Here is a 19,056-nt window from a genome sequence, read left to right on the forward strand (position 1 = left end):
CATTCATGACAAAAGAATGTTCATCTCAAATTATGAGATCGTTAATACACACAGGGTTCATTCATGATAGTTTGTGGCAATGTTAGTGATGATGCCTGGGAAAAGAAAGTAAGTTTTTACTTCCATTGCAACAATTACTAAGGGCAGTAATTTTTCTTGGAGGAAAACAAAAAGAGGCAGTAACTATCCCAATTGGGCTTACCCAAAAATATACCGACTATAAACTGATAAATTACAAAATTAAAAATCAAAAATTGGGACTTCCCTGGTGGCACAGTGGTGAAGAATCCACCTGCCAGTACAGGGGACACGGGTTCAAGCCCTGGTCCCGGAAGATCCACATGCCATGGAGGAACTAAGCCCGCACACCACAACTACAGAGCCTGCGCTCTAGAGCCCACCAAGCCACAAATACTGAGCCTGCACGCCTACAGCCGGTGCTCCACAACAAGAGAAGCCCCCACTTGCCGCAACTAGAGAAAGCCCATACGCAGCAACAAAGACACAACGCGACCAAAAATAAAAAAATTAATTAATTTAAAAAAAGTCATCTTTAAAAATAAGTAAAAAATAAAATCAAAATTTATGTATCAGAATTTAGGCATTAAAATGAGCACTGATCTTCAGAGTATTCTCTGATTCTAATGCCGCTAGTACACATGTAACCACTACTAGGACCAGTTTTGAAACATCCCACAGGGCTAATTGTTAAAGCACAGAAGAGACTCAGTCTCATTATCCTATGTTCACACATATGGTGTTGGTTGATCAAAAAAAAAGGTATGATCCCACTTGAGCACCCACATTATTCTCCACCCATGGCCCTCCATGACAATTGTCTGCTTCCAAAGCTGAAATGCACTGCTGATGGTTGCTCTCCACTCTAAAGTTCCCTGAAGTTGGCTCTAGGAGGGCAGGACCCAGCACCCAGACCTGCCCCTGGCATTTAGCCAACACTCAGTGAATACTTGAGATGAATAAATGAACATCAGAATAGAAGGCAGACCTTTGGCTCCATTGAGGGTATAGAAAATTCTCTATACTTAGCTTTCCATTGAATTGTTACCTGTGATTATTCTGGAAGAATTCTAAGCCACAGCAGCATTATTTTTTCAAGGACATTATCTCTCAGTATGATCGCTCTGAAAGGGATTTGCATATCTAAATTCTCATGTTGCTGTTTGGTTAAACCCATTTCTTTATTGTCATCTCTGTCATTTCAACTCCAAGACAAAGTGGGCAGTATTAGAGAACAGGATACCTGGATGGACAAGTCCAGAGGCAAACGAGCAAATAAACAAATAATAAACCCCTTCCTGAGAAATCAACTGTTTACCAGAAACTCTCAGTAAGTGTGAAAAGTTGGCAAATCTAACCACAAACACTACTTGTAAGATAGATATCAGAACCAAACAACATTCTGCGGCTACAAAAAAATTTTCAGAACATTTCCAGCCTGTCACAGAATGATTCAATCTGGGAAAGATATTAAGGCTGCATGGCTATGCATGATGTTCTTAAAAGTGAGAGTCTTGGAGCTATTAATTGAATATATGTCAACTAATTCGATAGGGCACTAACTAAAGTGCTGAAAATGTTCTATCCAGCCGTGACCATTTTCAATAGCATTAAGTGAGCTGATCTTACAATACACAGCACTGGCATCCCATTCCAAACCTTATTGACTAAGAGTATGCATGGGATGTGCACCCTCCTGCCCAGCAAATGGAAATGAAAATCTATCTAGATTACCACTGTCTGTATGATGAGCAGCTAAGCCAGCATGGAAATTCAACTGACCATTCATTCTACAGGTATTTATTAGGAGATCACCATATGCAGCTCTCTGCCAGCTGCTGGAAGAAATGAAATAAGGAGCCCAAAGAGTGTTAAGGCACAGTGCCTGACCCTCACAAAGCTTATAACGTGTTAGGAAAAGGTGTGAAACATTAATATGGGATTAAGTGAAGGGAAGGGTGATTTCATGACAGAAGCGATCAGTCCAAGAAAAAGCAGGAGGAAGAAAGGGAAGTGAAAGTGCGTTAGGATGGTCAGGGGAAAGATGCACAAAGGAGTGACACTTGACTTGAATGGTTCTGTAAATTTCTTTTTTCTTTCTTTCTTCTTCTTTTTTCCTTTAATACATTAATTTTCTTTCAAAAAAAAAACACAATTAGATAGACTGAGGGTTGGGGGAGGGTGGAGGACAGGGATTCTAGTGTAAGCTGGAGGGCAGCTCTGTTGCACCTGTCAATCTTGTTTATGCTGATGCAAGAATTCTTTCTCAACCAGGGCTATTCATAATAGCAATGATTACTGTGTCTACTTTTCACTTGGGTATTTTCTTTGAAACTTCCCTGTCCTTGATGAAAGTAAGTAATGGTTGAAGGGGATTGTATATTTAGAAATAACTTCCACCACCTACCTTCTTTATTTAGGGATGTCACTTTCTATCCTAAATTGATTTGCTTTCTAGGCATGTAGAGCAAATACATACATGGCAGTTTATGTCCCTGGGCACATGACTGCATGTGGCCATGACCTTGTTTCACTTCTGCAAATGTCAGGAAAAAAATGCTACTAATTTCAGGATGACTTTCTTGGTCATCTGACCTTGCTCTTTCATCATATCGTGTTCTGTGTAAGGAAAAGGGTTTTTGTTGATTGGTAGACTGGTTGGTTGGTTGATTTTAACTTACAAAAAGCCATTTTCGCATTTAAGCGTACAAATATAATATGATTTTCAGATTAAGGGTCAGGCGCAGGCTTTGTTTAAACTTTTGACAGTTTGCCTTCTGGGATTACATCATCTGCTCTGTTTGGTTGAGCCTTACAGCCTGGTCCAAGCGCCTTTCCAAATTTGGAAACAGAGGTGTATGCCATCAGCCTTGTAAAGAAGAATGTTGTAATGACTTCAGCCAGGATGTCCAAACCTCCTTGAACCCATCTCATGGAAGGAGTTCTAGGAGTTTGCACTGTTTGCATTCCATATGCAAATAACCTTCAGACTGTGGCCCATGTGGCCAGGATTAGCATTCATGTTACTATTCACGGAGCCACTGAAGGTCAAGGACAGAGTAAGTATACTAACACTATGTGTTCATTTATGAGAGCTGTAAATTCAAGTTAGCTGAGGAAAAGTGGTCCAATGTACTGAAAAAAAAAAGTATTTTACTAATATATAGAAGACAAAAATATCATAGGAATTAGTTAATGAAATATGACATAGTAAGAACAAAGAGATACTTAACGCTTTTGAGTGGTGTCCAGAAAAAAAGAGAAAGGTCTTATTGTAGTCAAGAAATAATGGGTTATTCCAGAATCTAAACTATGTTACTCAGTGCACAAATAAAAAATAAATTTTTAAAATGATGATACAAACATACAAAGCAAAACTGTCAGGTCTACCTCTGTGAAAACTTTCTTCTATAGAAGACTACTGCTCCTTTACTTAAGACAAATGGTCAGTAGTGACAATGACTTCCTCCATGGGGAGACAAAGGAATTAGTATTTCATGGATCCATGAAAAAGTATATGATAAAGGTTATTCATTTTCTAAAACTGGACTACCTCCATATAAAGTGAAAATAGAATAACAGGACAGAACCAAATGTTTCCAGTTCAATACGGAATAACGTGATGTTTGCTTAAATTATATTGTCCCTCTATATAAATCATTATATAAATCTCCATGAACACAAATGTTACAAAATGAGATGCTAGTTTTCAAAATTACTAGTGAAACCTGGAACCGTTTACACAGTAACATGAAAACATTAAATTAAAAAAAATCTGGGTAATTAAGATAATTTTCCAAATTGGTGTAATCCCAAGAAGACCAGACACATCTTTTCCTTCACATGCACATGGGAACTTGGAAACTACAAATAAATTTGCTGGCATCTCAACAACTGCTTGTGATATTTTTATCATTGTTGTTTTTCTTTTAAAAATGTAATGAAAACTGATCAAAGCACCATTCGTCATTATGCTGATTGGGTTATGCAGATAAGATGCAAAGGAAGACCTCTAATACACACTGATTGAAGATAATGCAGAGGAATTCTATGGGGCCTCCATGGCAATCATTACTGAGCTCTTTCTGCTTCTAACTTTGGTGAATTCAGCCTCACTTTCCCTCCCTCCAACTCACCTTTTGCTGGTGAAGTTCCGGCCTGCTTCTCTTTATTTGGTTCTGTGTGGAAAGTACAAACACATTTTTAAAAGTATCTTAAAGAAAGCATTTTATTGTGTGATGAGCAACAGGGTGGAGGTGGGGAGAGAGGAAATTAATAACAGAACAGAGCACAAATGATGCTATATGCTCCTTTATTATGCTACACGTGAATTACAAATTGGGGAATTATAATGTAGAGTCACGTTATACTTAATAAAAGTAGTTAACAAATCTGATCATTTTGGGGAAAAGTATACATGGAAACACGTAACAGATTTTGTTAAAATAGCTTAGCTATGCTGGGAACATATTATAACATGCTGGTATGGAAATAGTATAAAATATAGATCACTTCATTTTAGATCCCAACAAGGGACTTCTTTTTTTTAACTCATTCTTTTTTTTTCATTTACTTATTTATTTATTTTTGGCTGCGTTGGGTCTTCATTGCTGCACATGGGCTTTTCTCTAGTTGCGGTGAGCGGGGGCTACTTTTCTTTGGGTGCGCAGGCTTCTCATTGCGGTGGCTTCTCTTGTTGCGGTGCGTGGGCTTTAGGTGCACGGGCTTCAGTTGTTGTGGCTCACTAGCTCTAGAACGCAGGCTCAGCAGTTGTGGCGCACGGGCTTAGTTGCTCCGCAGCATGTGGGATCTTCCCGGACCGGGGCTTGAACCCGTGTGCCCTGCATTGGCAGGCAGATTCTTAACCGCTGTGCCACCAGGGAAACCCTAACATCTGAATCTTAATGAACTAATATGGATAATTTTAGCAGACTTTGGAAGAAGACTTGTTTTAGGAACAGGAGGTCAGTATTGTATAATGAATATGAAACGTGGCGTAACAAGGGAAACTTTATAGTGGCCCAATGATAGCTGCTGATCTGAAGAGCAGAAGGGAAAGGTTATGTCAGTAATGGCCTGCAGGGTCTCAGTGACCTCAGTGCTGGCAAAAAATAAATCTGTATGTGCAAGGAGAAAACACACCAAAGAAGTTCCTAAGAAGAATGTCACACATCTTACATGGGTTTGAAAGAAAACTAAACTGGAACTTGTCCCTGTTTGAACGAACATGGCACTGAGCCTGTTTCATTTATTTTAACACACAGCAGTACTCTTCTTTACTATGGAAGGATTTTGAGTGTGTGAATCTAGTATTCTTAGCTGGACAGAGGGGATTCCTCTGAGCAGTTAGAATTCTCAAACTGCCCTCCCGAAAATAATCTCTAAAGCAGAAAAGCGTCATATCCTTTTATGAATTTCCAGGCAAAAATACCAGCAACTGAAGCCTTATTCAATTCCTGCTTTCACCCAGGCTGGACTGATCTATGGTGACCTCCTAGCCCTTGGCTTCACACCACATTGTCAATTCAACTAACCTGCATTAAGTCACATACCGCCTTGTGAGGTTCTTACGGTGGTGTCTGATGTTTCAATATTGTGTTTGTATCTTACTTAATTGTTCTCTGGGCTGTATTTCATTTCCTACTTGGCTGTAAGCAAACTGAATACAGGGAAATATTTCCTACTTAGAATTCCTCGACTACATCTGGTAGAGTACGTTTGCATCTAGCTATCAATAAGTATCTGATAGGTAGCTCTGTATCCTTCTGAAGGGTTAGAGTAGAGGTGTAGACATGGTAAATATCCTGTGAATAATACTTGAATGGATGCCAGTTTCTCATCTTGTTTAGGAGGAAGAGTGACGAGAGAGGGCACTTTGGTGCCTTCGTGGGAAAATGCATGTAATTTTGGTTGCCCCCACCCGGGGGGCTGAGCAGACAAATGATTCTGGAGATTCCACTTGGGCTTGCCATTCTTTTTTTAAATTTCTGGCTGCATTGGGCCTTCATTGCTGCATGCAGGCTTTCTCTAGTTGCGGCGGGCAGGGGCTGCTCTTCGTTGCGGTGCGTGGGCTTCTCATTGCGGTGGCTTCTCTTGTTGTGGAGCACAGGCTCTAGGCATGCAGGCTTCAGTAGGTGCATCACATGGGCTCAGTAGTTGCGGCACATGGACCCTAGAGCACGTGGGCTTCAGTATTTGTGGCACGCGGGCTCAGTAGTTGTGGCATGCGGGCTCAGCAGTTGTGGTGCACGGGTTTAGTTGCTCCGCGGCATGTGGGATCTTCCTGGACCAGGGCTCAAACCCGTGTCCCCTGCATTGGCAGGCAGATTCTTAACCACTGCACCACCAGGGAAGTCCTGGGCTTGCCATTCTTCTAATCCTGTTCTCTTCCTTAGGTGTTGGTGGATATAAAAGCAGGCTTTACCTGTCGTGTTGCTGGGCACTACCTCTACCTGCCAAGGAGTTCACTGGAACTCTTTATTGCTTGCTTTTCTTTTGCCCCCTGCTGGACAACAGGGTACAAGGACTGGAGAAGTTATCGCTGATGTTCAGCCTTGGAGGCCACCAAACCTTCCGGGAAACTCCCCTAGGAGTTTCTGGAGGTGCTTGATGGTGACATAGTTCAAGTAAGGAAAGGGCCGCTCATCTTCCAGGACTGAGGTAGGATCACCCCACTCTCACAAGAAAGATGTGGGCTTTGTTTGCCTTTAGTTATGTGTGAAAAATCACCGTGAATCCTTCAGCCCCTTGGAGACTCAGCCTCCACAATGCTAAAGCATGGGCGTAACAACAACTTTGGCATAACTTCAAAGGTCTTATAAGTATATGACGTGCCATCCAAGTCAGATTAACATAAGAAAGTTATATAAACACAAGGTATGGTTATTATTACAAACCTGTAAGAACTGTGGTCATCCAACTTCTCCATGGGAGTTGGGTTAAAGTTCACAGCCTCAATGGAGGCCAACTCATGCTGGGATGGATGTTCTGTATTTGCGGCCCAAACATATAAGGCCATGTTTTTACTCACCTTCCCGGGGTGGAGCTGGTGCTGGGGCCAGCACTTCATTTTCTGGAAATGTAAAGAGTAATGGAAGTGTTAGTCTCATTTATACTGAGAAAAGATTTTTTCCACAGCCCCAGGCTCTGTTCATCTCCAGGCAGCCATCTTCTCTGCACTGACGAGAAGAAAAGCATCAACTCAAGACACACTGCCTTTTGGTGTATGGTGTGAGGTGAGGATCTAAATGTGGTTTGAAGATATGTGGACTTCCAGGAGGGGCAGAGTTTAGTGACGGACAGAACGCAGGTAAAATGGGTGTGCAGACGTCTTTCCACTTAGTTATCCCCTCCGGCAGCAGGCAGGGCATTTAATGGCATTGAGCCTGTTTCCCTTCTCTGGAAAAATGGACACAACACCTATCTCATATGCATAGGGCTGCTGTGAGGACGAAATGAGACACAGTGAGTACCAAGCACGTCCCCTAGAGCCTAAGGTGCTCTGTAAATGAGACCCCACTTTCCCCAGAGTGCAAGGACAGGACAGCATCTCTGACACCATTCTGCCCTCATGAGACATACTTTCTAAATGACGATGAGACCAAAGTCCTCTGGCTTTGCAGCGTTTCCTTTTATTACAAAGGCAAATCACTGTTCAGAACCACTATGCTGTTCTGTGAAACAGAATCAACCCCCTTCACAGTCACAGTCATTTCTGGAAGTTTGTATGCCTGGAGCAGATTTTCGCCTACACTTATGCAAAGGTTTCAGAGCTCTGGTTTTGAGGTTTTTATCCTAGGCTTTGGATATCCAGGATTATAGAGCAGTCTGGTGGTAAAGTCTGTCAAAGAAACTTCTTTTAAAGAATATACTATGTCCAAGTAGCTAAAGGCATATCCTATGACCAACGGGCATAGAATTTCCCCTGCCGAATCCCCATGGATGCCCAGAACAGGGACTTAGTGATGGGTATGTGAGCCAGCTGCTACTACTCCAGGGCAGGAAGAGGCAGTTATTCAAGGTGATCTTTTTGTGTGTGTGTGGTACGCGGGCCTCTCACTGTTGTGGCCTCTCCCGCCGCGGAGCACAGGCTCTGGGCGCGCAGCCTCAGCGGCCATGGCTCACGGGCCCAGCCGCTCCGCGGCATGTGGGATCTTCCCGGACCGGAGCACGAACCTGTGTCCCCTGCATCGGCAGGCGGACTCTCAACCACTGCGCCACCAGGGAAGCCCTGAAGGTGATCTTTTTAAAAATATTTTGTTTGATAAGTAAATATCAAAGAAAAGTTTTTGTAGTATAGACACACTGTGGGATCCCAGGAGTTTTATCTTTGTCCAGATCTAGGATTTTCCACATTTTTTCCACAAGTGACTCTTTCCAAGCAAAGAGGACAATACCTCACAACAAGTAGTTTGGCCTGAGAGTGATCACTGCGCAGGCCAAGTGCCCCGCTTTAGTCTAGGCAGGCTGGGAGGAGACAGAAGGAGTAGCCTGCATTGCAGTAGCGATCAGGGGAGGAGTGATGCAGGGCTGCCAGGAAACAGCAATGTCTTCTTTCATCACTAATTTTTTGTGCTGGGTACAAATTCCAATTTATTGTTTAAAAATACATGATCACCGTATTTTCACTCAGATGATCATAAACAAGTATTTACGATTTACTAATGGGGGGGGGAATCTAACCAAAGGAGAAAAGACGTATCACCTAACAGACAGGCAGAAGATAATGTGGTCAGTGTGATGTGGTTTGAAGATACGGTGATAGCACAAGTGTCCCGGAGATGGCACACCAGAAACTTTCGTTTCTTTGCCACGTCATGAAAGGATCTTTCCTGCCAGTGTCAACCAGGAGACGAAACCCTCTGTCAAAGCATTTTATTTTCAGAGATTTGAGTGCAGCAATGGAGATCTCATATTGACCTCTTGGCTTTGGGTGAGCTGGGACTACACACAGGTATCAGAATACCGCGAGCAAGGAGCCTATTTCTTTGACACTCTATCTTTTGGACTTGGCCATTGTCATCCAATGTCCATGGACATCTTCCTGGTTCCCTTTAAGACAAGTTTCTCTGCCTTCCAGTCTCTTTTCCCACAGCTGCAGGTGTACTTATGCCACCACTGTGTTTCATCCTGTTATTCTACCCAAGAGGGTCCCTGTTACCTACTAGGTTAGGTCCACACTCTCCAGGTTAAGGGTCAAAGCCATTGTTGACAGGCACCTCCTGCCTCTCCCTCTTCTTAGTGACCCCAGTGGCTCCTGTTCTAGCGTTGGTTTCTCTGTTCACCTTCTGACCTTCCTGCCACTGAGAAGAGTGGTGATCTTCTCCCCAGCAGACCTTCTGTTTTTTCCTCTACATGTGATTGTGTCCGACAGATCTAGGTTCAAATCCTGACACTACACCTTACGAGTTGTGTAATTGGGAACAACTCCTTGATCTCTGTCAATCTTGGTGTCCTCATCTGTGAAATAAGGATAACAAGATAAACGACCTCTTAGGGTGCTAATCCTATGTAAAATGCATAGCACAGTTCCTGGCATGTAGGATAGAGCTCTATAATTTACAGCAATAACTATTACCATTATTAGTCTTTGGCAATCTTGGTCTGTCTTCTTGACATTTCTCTTAAGACTCTCAGAGCTGATTATTCCATTCTGTTCCCGTGCTTTATCCTGGAGGCATTCTGGGCCACCTCACGATACACTATTTATTTCCTAATTATTTTAAAAGTATTTTCCAGTTGTCTCCATATATTTGTATTTCTTGTCCCTCCCAACTAAACAAAAACACAGATCTTTCATTCCTTTCCTGTCCCCCTGGTACTTCCTCTAACTGCTGAAACCATATTAAATGGGAAATGAATTGACAGAAAAGAATTACGAAGGGTTTCTTTGGTGTCTGTGTGTGAGCTATCAAATTGGCTATTCTTCCCCAGCATCTTTGGAAACAAAGGCTCATTTTGTAAGGGAAGCTGAGGTTGCTTAAAATCCTGTTTTGGAAAAAAAGGCCAAGGGTGAATTCTAATCAAATGAATAAAAGAGAACCTTGCTGGACACTGAAACTGTAAAGTGCCCTGAATGTGAATTCTTCATTTCCATGGTGTCTATAGCCCTAGTGTTCTATGTAACAAATCAGACCAAAATGAGAATTTAAAGGGCTTAGTTCCACTTCCAACGAATCCACAGAACATCCATCATTAACAGCCAACTGTATCAGATAGTCAGAACTACAGAAACATGATAGGGTATTAATGCTGCTACATTTCTAGGAGAGCTGCGACAAATACAAGTAGGCAAATGCCTGCCTGCCTGCCTGGTGAAGAGACAGAGCCACAACTTTTCCTTCTTAAAATCATAGAATCGCCATTATTTGACAGCCAGTGAAGGAATAAATAAATAACCAGCATGTATGGGCACCCACGGCATGCACGACCTAGTGTATATTAGTTCTTAAAATCCTTACAATGCTATGCAGTCAGTACTATCACCGTCCCCACTTTGCAGATGGGAACTGAGGCCCTGTGGGGTCCCACCGCCCATGAAGGGTGGAACCAGGTCGGCTAGAGTCAGCACCTGGCCTCTGCAGGTTGGGGCTGCATTTCCCTTCTCAGCTGCTCACGCTTGTGGAGGCAGAAGTGGGCTGACGGGCTTTTCAGAGATTTTCCTGCATTTTTCCCTGCCGAATCGATCGGTCTGATTGTCATGGCCACTGAGTCTCATTTGGATGTTGCCCTATGGAATGGGGAGTGGAATACGCCTCCATTTCCTCATCTATGTCATAGAAATAATAGCAAAGCCTATCTCAAGGTCTGTTGGCAGGAATGAAGGAGTTCCTGCAGGGGCAGGGGATGTGGTAAACATCATATGTGCTTTCTCTCTCTTTTCATGGTTCTCATCATTATGATCACGATTTTACTGTGACATAACCTGGGAGAATGACACTCAAGTCTTTCCTCACACGCTACCTGCCGGGATTTGCCTTATTTCTAGGTCTGTGGGCTGCATCATGCTAGAACATGTTTGGAATTGGGGTCGGGGCTGAGGAAGCATCTGGGAAATGAACAGAGGAGGGAGGCCCCTCACTCTCCGACTGTAAAATGGTAATAGTTATTATTTTGATGAGTTCTACATGCATTATAGAGTTTATGCAATATAAATACATTGATCAATCAATCAGTCCTGGTGGGACAGAAAGGATAAGAAGATGAACTCTCAAGAGGCTTCAAGGCAGCTGAGCCAAAGAATTCCAGCTGTTCTAAATCTGGAGAGAGACGGGGGACCAGGTGTGGTGAAGGCCAAGCAGCACATGACTTAGACTGAAAATGAACCACTGTGGGTAAGTCTCAGGGCCTTGAGCTATTCCCCACTTTGGCCTTAAAATAACTGTTCACGCATGTCTCTCACTCATGTTTGTCTCTGACAGGCTCTGTCATGCCCAGCTTTGCCCACGCCTCTAAGAATCATCTGCATGTCCCCCAAATCCATGAGCTGCCTCTATAACAATCATTCATTCACAACAATTTCCAGTGTACCCCACTGAATAGGGACTGTAGACGAAGCACCCATGCAACCAGAATTCATCGAGCCTCATTATGAATTTAACAAGGGTGGGGTTTATAAAGTTGGTTAAGATGAGATGCTAGTGTTTAAGAATCTCACAGGTAGGGACTTCCCTGGTGGTCCAGTGGCTAAGGTTCCGGGCTCCCAAGGAAGAGGGCTGGGGTTCCATCCCTGGTCAGGGAGCTGGATCTCACATGCTGCAACTAAGAGTCCACACGCGACACCAAAGATCCTGCATGCCACAACTGAGACCCGGTGCGGCCAAATAAATAAATATTAAAAAAAAAAAAAAAGAATCTCAGGTAAATTAACTGCCTTTTTCTATCAGTTTAGTTACCAAGCCAGGTGGTTTTCTCTCTCAAAACATTTGAGACTCAGCACCTCCACAGCCCCTCTTGTGCTTCTGAAACTGCTATGGGGAGACGAATCATCTAGGGATTTGGTCCAGTGCAGGTTCCGACTTCTGGGGGTCTGCGGCGGGCTTCCAGATTCTGCATTTTTAACAGGCTCCCTGGTGATGCTGATGCTGGGGGTCCACGACCCACACTTTGAATAAGAATGCTCAGACTGAGCCTTCCATGTCATCAAATCCTCTCCCATTCCAAATATGACACCGTTCACAGTACTTGGGAACTTCTCTTCTCTCTTTGATCACAAGCTTCTTGAGGACAAGGCCTGTCTCCTCCTCCTTTTCAAATTCTGCACAGCAGGTGCTCTGTAAATATAGTTGACTGGCAGGCCATTCCTACCCGCACGAAAGCCCCTTCTGCCCGCTGCCAAGAAATCAAGAACCGTCCCCTGGCACTCCGAGGGCAGCTTTTTTCGTCTGCCTTCCCCACAGGGAATACTATGTCTCCCATTCGTGACCCTCCTGCTGGCTGACTGCTCCCAGGCACTCACCCAACCCCATCATTTAGATTTCTTCTTATTGTCAGCACGCCTTCTATTTGGGGAGAGCAATTAGGACTGGAGTTTTGGCCCTCAAAACACCACTTGCCTTTCTAAGCATTCTCCTTTTTCAAAATCTGGGCTTGATGTCTTAGCAAAAACCCTCAGCCAACCATGCCAACTCCACTGTCACCTAGTTTCGCCATGTTGTAAGTGTCAGGAAGCACAAGGCCTTGGGAAGCTCTCTAAAGCTTGAGATTCTGAGCTAACAGGTATCTATTGAGGTGGGGTCCTGCTATACTCCTGCTTATTCAAAAACCAAAGGGCTGGGCTTCCCTGGTGGCGCAGTGGTTGAGAGTCCGCCTGCCGATGCAGGGGACACGGGTTCGTGCCCTGGTCCAGGAAGATCCCACATGCCGCAGAGCAGCTGGGCCTGTGAGCCATGGCCGCTGAGTCTGCGTGTCCGGAGCCTGTGCTCCGCAACGGGAGAGGCCACAACAGTGAGAGGCCCGCGTACCGAAAAAAAAAAAAAGAAACAACAACAAAAAAAACCAAAGGGCAAATTCCATGGGACTTTTCTGCCAGGTGAATTAAGTTAGCTTCTTGTCCCCCTCATCCGTCCTCACCCATTGTCACTGTTGGAAAACAGACCAACAGGATGGACTCGAGAAGCAGGGTTATATAAGTTGTTGTTTTTAAACTTTTTATGGATGATAATAATAAAAAAAAGAAACCAGGATACTTTGAAAAATTAAGCCCAAGGAAATATTTTCATGGACAACATAAAAATTAACCAGATTCTGAATCAGCAACTAAAGCTAACTCCTTCCTACTTCAGCAAGGGCGGCTGTGCTTTGATCCTTTCTAATTCGCAGATATAGACTTTCTTTCCCTCTGCAATGCTGACATGCTTTCAAAGGGCTTGATCTATTTATGGTGGATTTTTCCTATGACCACCTACTGTAAAAAGCACAGGTATGCCACCAATGGCAGGCCTGCACAGTGAGTGCCAGGGCATTCTAACTGACGGGCACTGGTGGCCGCTTAAATAGACAGCCCATAAGTGGACTTCGTGCTTTGCTGAAAGACCAGGAACCCGGTCACTCCATAAATGGTTGGCTCCCTCCAATGCGGTCCATTTCTATTTTCCATAATCAAGTGTTCCATGATCAGTAAATTAAAGGGGAAAATTTTAATTTTTTTATTTTATTGTTTTTTATAATTAACAATTTTTTTAAATTAATTAATTAATTTTTGGCTGCATTGGGTCTTCGTTGCTGCATGCGGGCTTTCTCTAGTTGCAGCGAGTGGGAGCTACTCTTCCTTGCAGTGCGCGGGCTTCTCGTTGCGGTGGCTTCTTGTTGTGGAGCACGGGCTCTAGGCGCGCGGGCTTCAATAGTTGTGGCACGTGGGCTCAGTAGTTGTGGCGCACGGGCTTAGATGCTCCGCGGCATGTGGGAGCTTCTTGGACCAGGGCTGGAAGCTGTGTTCCCTGCATTGGCAGGTGGCTTCTTAACCACTGCACCACCAGGGAAGTCTCAAAGGGAAAAAAATTTTTAATTTTAGGAGGCATTAACCTGCCTCTCCCTCTGTGTCTGTACACTGAAATGATATGATAAACCCAGTTCTCTCCTTCTCATGGGCTCACTTGCTCAAATAATACGTTGTTTGACTTAAAATTATTTTATGGGCCCCCAGGTGCAATTCAGTTTAGCCATTAAATAGCATGGAGAGCATAATTACATCATATGAATATGCTATATAGGCATAGAAAAGATAAGAACATAATAACAGTTGTTATGATTGAGTGGTAGGATTATACGTCTTTGTGTATATGTGTGTGCGTGGCTTTCTTTTTGTCACTTTTTTTGGGATAAAACAAATACTATAACTATCCTTTGGTAATCTGGGGTACAGGAGAAAATTATATGTTATTACTAATTATTATTTCTTATTCTCAAGTTCTTGGTTTGAAATAAAACATGTGAATGCTTTATGTATTGTGAAATCATGGTGAATAAGGTTTTATCTGGCCAACGCTTGTTTTGTTACTTTTCGTAATATAGCAAGTTATCTTCCCTTTTAGATTAAATAGTCAATATACACTGTCAGGTGTATCCCCTGTTGATAGTGAGGTCTGGCACTGTGTACATGTCACAGCCTCTCTCTCATATGCCTAGATAACAGCACGATGGAAACTGCTTTAATGTAAAATATTGTCTGCATGGGGACATTCATAACATTTACAGAAGTTTTGATTATATGAATCATAAGTTTCACGAAAAAAATTAGCAAACACAAATGGCAGCGCATTTATACTGGCCATATTGTTTATGCATCAGAGGTAAAGATTTTTGGACATAAATTAATGTGTAATTTAATGTTTTCACAGTTATATACTTATTTTGTTCTATTCATTATAGCCTACAGGTCTGGAGGATAGCTTACACCTTGGGATTTAAGGGGGAGTTATACACAGAGATTCTCAAAGTATGGTCTGGGATCCCCAAGAACCCCTGAGGCCCTTTTTGAGGAGTCCATGAGGTCAAAACTATTTTCATAATAATGCTAAGACATTATATGCCTTTTTCACTCACATTCTCTCACAAACAGGAGTTTTGAGAGGATATATAATGGAGTTTTCCAGAGGATATATAATACGTGATGACACCAACACTCTGACAGCGAATAGAACATGTGTTTTGTACTCTTAAGTTTTAAAAGTTTATCAATTTTAATTTCAAATGCAGTAAATATTGAAGGATAGAATGCACAGAAACAAATGCTTTTTAGTTTCCTCAGTAATTATTGAATGCCAATGGATCTGAGACCAAAAATTTGAGAATCATTGAGAATTTATGGTAAATCTTCTTAAAAAATTATTTTGTGTGTGTACACTTAAAAAAAAAACAACTCATGTCATATGCGTCATTTAGGAAAAATCTGTAGCCTTGCTTAATAAAACGAATGAAGCAATCAAAATAAAAGCCATAAACTGATTTGGAGGGCAGTAACTTATTTTCCGATGTGCATAATAACAGGAACAAAAGGGTAATATTGTCTAGTACCACGTCCCCTATTTAGAATTCAGCTATCTAGCAACCTCACTTATCCACATAACAGCTGCTGACCAGCAAATTATAAGGGCTTCTGAAGAGCAAAAAGAGTTGTCTCAAGCTCCTCCTACTTGGTACACTAAGAGCTCAAATGCTTTACTCCAAAGAGAAGACCCTCCCCCCCAACCCCAGGTCCCCAGCCCTGTAACTGGAACTAGGGTGAGGTGAGCCAGGTGCCCAGGGAGCAACACTTAAGGAGGCACTGACACTCAGGTGCGGACCTTGCATTTGCACGATGCTGAGAATTAGTGCCTCCTTAAATACAGTACTCCGTAGGGCAGCCCTACTCAGCCAGATTATTGACCTGGCTAGGATCCAAAGCAAACAACAGAGGGAAGAGAAGGGGGAAGCTTCACATACTGACTGGTAAGAGTAATTAAAGAAGACAGCAGCCTCCTGGCAAGGGATGAAACAGGAAAGCTGTCAAAAGTTGGACACAAATTCAAAATACAAATCAATGTGGGCCCATTAACAAAAAGGCAGATAATCTGAGCTCTCGGGATATCATGTGGTAAGATAACATATATCTATAATTGATGACAAAGTTAAATTATATCCACTGTACTTTGTTTTTCAAAATAAATACATTTGAGGCATGTTGAAACCAAATTGGTTGAAATAATAAGGTTCAAGAACAAAATGAACTATTAGCTATCTATCGAATCCAGCTATTCAGAATTTGATTCAATCAATTTAATCCATATTTATTTACCGTGCCCAAATATCACCAAAGACTATATTCTAAGGTTCTGAATAAGTGGAGTCTAATTGTACATCAAGTATGTAAATTTTCAGTGACTCATTATTTAGCTTGATGGAAATTCCCTGAATCCACAGGGTTTTTTCCCTTCCCTAATCAATTTGTTCTTCCATCGTTCTAATTATACATGTTTTTAACTTAAGATGTCATTCCACACAGGAGGATTAAAATCTGGTTATTATTACACAGCAACAAATAGCTTCTCACTCTTAACATGGAGCTGGATGAAAATGAGATCTTTTGCTAAGGTCTGATGACTAGTCTGTTTATCGTTATTCTTGCCATGTTTTAAAGTAAGAATCAAATGAGGATGGCGGGTGACACAGATGTGAACAATAGTGTAGAAGAAGCTTTACTCAAATTGAAGCTTAAAAATTTAGCACAGGTCAAAAGGAAATTCTTGCAAAAGTGATTTGAATCGTTAACGATTTCTCCCTTTAGTCCCTTTGTATGCCCTTCCTGGGGGTCTGCTCCTGAGTGGGCCATTCCTACAATCATACCACTCTTCTGCGGTTATAGGCTTATCAGAATAAATCCCTTACAAGCCTTGCCCCAAGCCATTGCTAGGCCTCACATTGGGTGACTTTTTAAAAATAGAGGAAGGACAGGCCTGATGCCAGGTGGGGTCATAAAAATAAAATTCCACAGCAGTAAATACAGCCACTCAATCAATCACCCACCATATCCATATGTGGTCATGCAGAGTTTTTATGTGGTTATCTCAGAAATGTTCAGGCCAGAGGAAGACCTCCACCTGCCCATAGCACCCCGGGTGGGAAGAAAAATCTTAATGTCCCCAACACCCAAGCCTTATAACCTTTGGTGGAGGATACAGTTACATGTTCAACTGTGCTGGGTGACTCCTTCATCTAAGTGGGAAAGGCCATGCTCCCACAATGGTTATCACCATCTGGCTAACAACTGGGGACCCCCAGCTGGACACAACACATTTCAGTGGGAACACAACAGAGGCTCTGAAGTGTAGGCCTCTAATTTGATCTGAGCCTCCATGGGTGAAAGCGAAGATATTTCACCACAAGTTTTAAAAAAATGAAATACTCGTCATGGTGGCGATGATGGTTATGAGAATAACCACAGCTGTCTGGGACTGTATGATAAATATTAATAGCAGGTAAGGAGGTGAACAGTGGTTGCTACATACCTTACAGTGACTGATAAGAGGGTGGAAATGCCCTCAAATTTTATATTAAATGTGAGACATTTAACGCCTTATGCCCGACAAGATTTCTGAGTTTGCTGCATTAAGAGGAAAAGACTTGAGCTCTAATTACATGCTAGGATTTATTCTGAGCTTTTCACCAGATTTATCTCATTTAATTCTTATTAAAAAAAAAGAGGTACTATTACTATTCACATCTAACAGCTGAAGAATCTGAGGCATATGAAGTATAACTAACTCAATACATGTGCAGCTGGACTTTGAACAGTCTAGAACGTTCTGTGAATAGTATACTTTGTTTATGTCACTATGTTTAATGATGACTATTACTCAATATACGTGAGGAAACCCCCAAAATACATACTCTATGCAGAACAAGTCTAAAGACATGTAACTAAAAAAAAATGAGAAATTAAATTGTAGAATTGTGTAATTAGGTGATTCTTAGTTATAAGCAGAACATTCTGCTCCAAAACATAAAATTCTATAGAAGGAAGAAGGTATTACCTGCTACAAGCAAAGAATTCCTGAGGAACTTAGAAAGAGATTTGATGTGATTTAGAGGAAGAACTGGATGATTTTGGAGAAAAAAGAAAAATGTGAGCCCTAAGTTCTTGTAAATATCTAAAGTACAATTCAAAAAACGAAAACAAAATTATAAAATCTAACATCTGACATATTACTAAACATAATTTGAGGTATTGTACTGATGTGCCAAACTGGCCCATAAAAAGATTCCTAGGGAGCATAAAAAGGCAAAAGTCTTATCAAAGTGGATTTCAGACTTGAAAGTCAGATTATGGTTAACTTCTTGGGAACTCATTTTAGAGAAAAAAACAGGCATGGGATTAAATGATCCTTGTCTTTTTCTTTGCCAAATCAACCACTTCATGACCCGATCGGATGGAATCTAAAACTTCACTCTGGAAATGCATGTAAAAGTGCATAAATAATCTGCCCCTTGCATGGGAACATCCTGAAATTTGGCTTGTTGTCTATCTGTGTGGCTGTCCAAAACAAATATACTCTTTGTGAATTATAACTGGGCCTATCCATGAAGAAGAGATCTGGGTGCAACAGCATCATCACTTTGATGTTTTGGGGCTGTTTTTGTAAAAATCTGTGGGGACAGATGCCCTGTTCTCTCCAGTTACAAGACAATTTGCATGCATGTAGGAAATTAAGTGATAAAGCCTTTTCTTCTTTTTCACAGTTTCATTTTCCTTAATCACTAGGCTTTCAAATTTTAGAAAACTGCTCTTGAATAAGCAATAGCTACTTCATGATTAACCTAACTCAAAACACTGTATTTCAGTAACTACCTTTCTGTGTATTTATTGGGCTTCCCCAGGGTGCAATATTCCGAACAAACTAAGGACTCCAGAAAAGACATCTGTTCCCATCAAGAACTGAAATGGAAAAAAAAAAAGAATAAGGAAAGGAAAAGACATGGCCATATCTATGCAGGTACACACATGAAATTAATAGTTTTCTGCTTATTTTTGATTGCTAGAGCTTTCATCCTGTTCTTTATTAT

At 41.9% G+C, this 19,056-nt stretch overlaps 1 protein-coding gene across 1 annotated transcript in view; it reads right to left on the reverse strand.

Annotated features, from left to right (window-relative positions):
• Positions 1–19,056, reverse strand: part of MYBPC1 (myosin binding protein C1) — a 104,809-nt gene that overhangs the window by 66,056 nt on the left and 19,697 nt on the right. The window contains exons 3-7 of the mRNA XM_024732130.1: positions 11,913–12,101; positions 10,981–11,105; positions 9,424–9,477; positions 7,049–7,090; positions 4,155–4,196 (exon numbers count right to left, since the gene is read on the reverse strand). Of these exons, the coding sequence (XP_024587898.1) occupies positions 4,155–4,196; positions 7,049–7,090; positions 9,424–9,477; positions 10,981–11,105; positions 11,913–12,101 (452 nt within the window). The remainder of the gene's footprint in view (positions 1–4,154; positions 4,197–7,048; positions 7,091–9,423; positions 9,478–10,980; positions 11,106–11,912; positions 12,102–19,056) is intronic.

Source organism: Neophocaena asiaeorientalis, unplaced genomic scaffold, assembly GCF_003031525.2.
Source record: "Neophocaena asiaeorientalis asiaeorientalis breed wild unplaced genomic scaffold, Neophocaena_asiaeorientalis_V1.1 scaffold418, whole genome shotgun sequence".
Classification (NCBI taxonomy): Eukaryota; Metazoa; Chordata; class Mammalia; order Artiodactyla; family Phocoenidae; genus Neophocaena; species Neophocaena asiaeorientalis.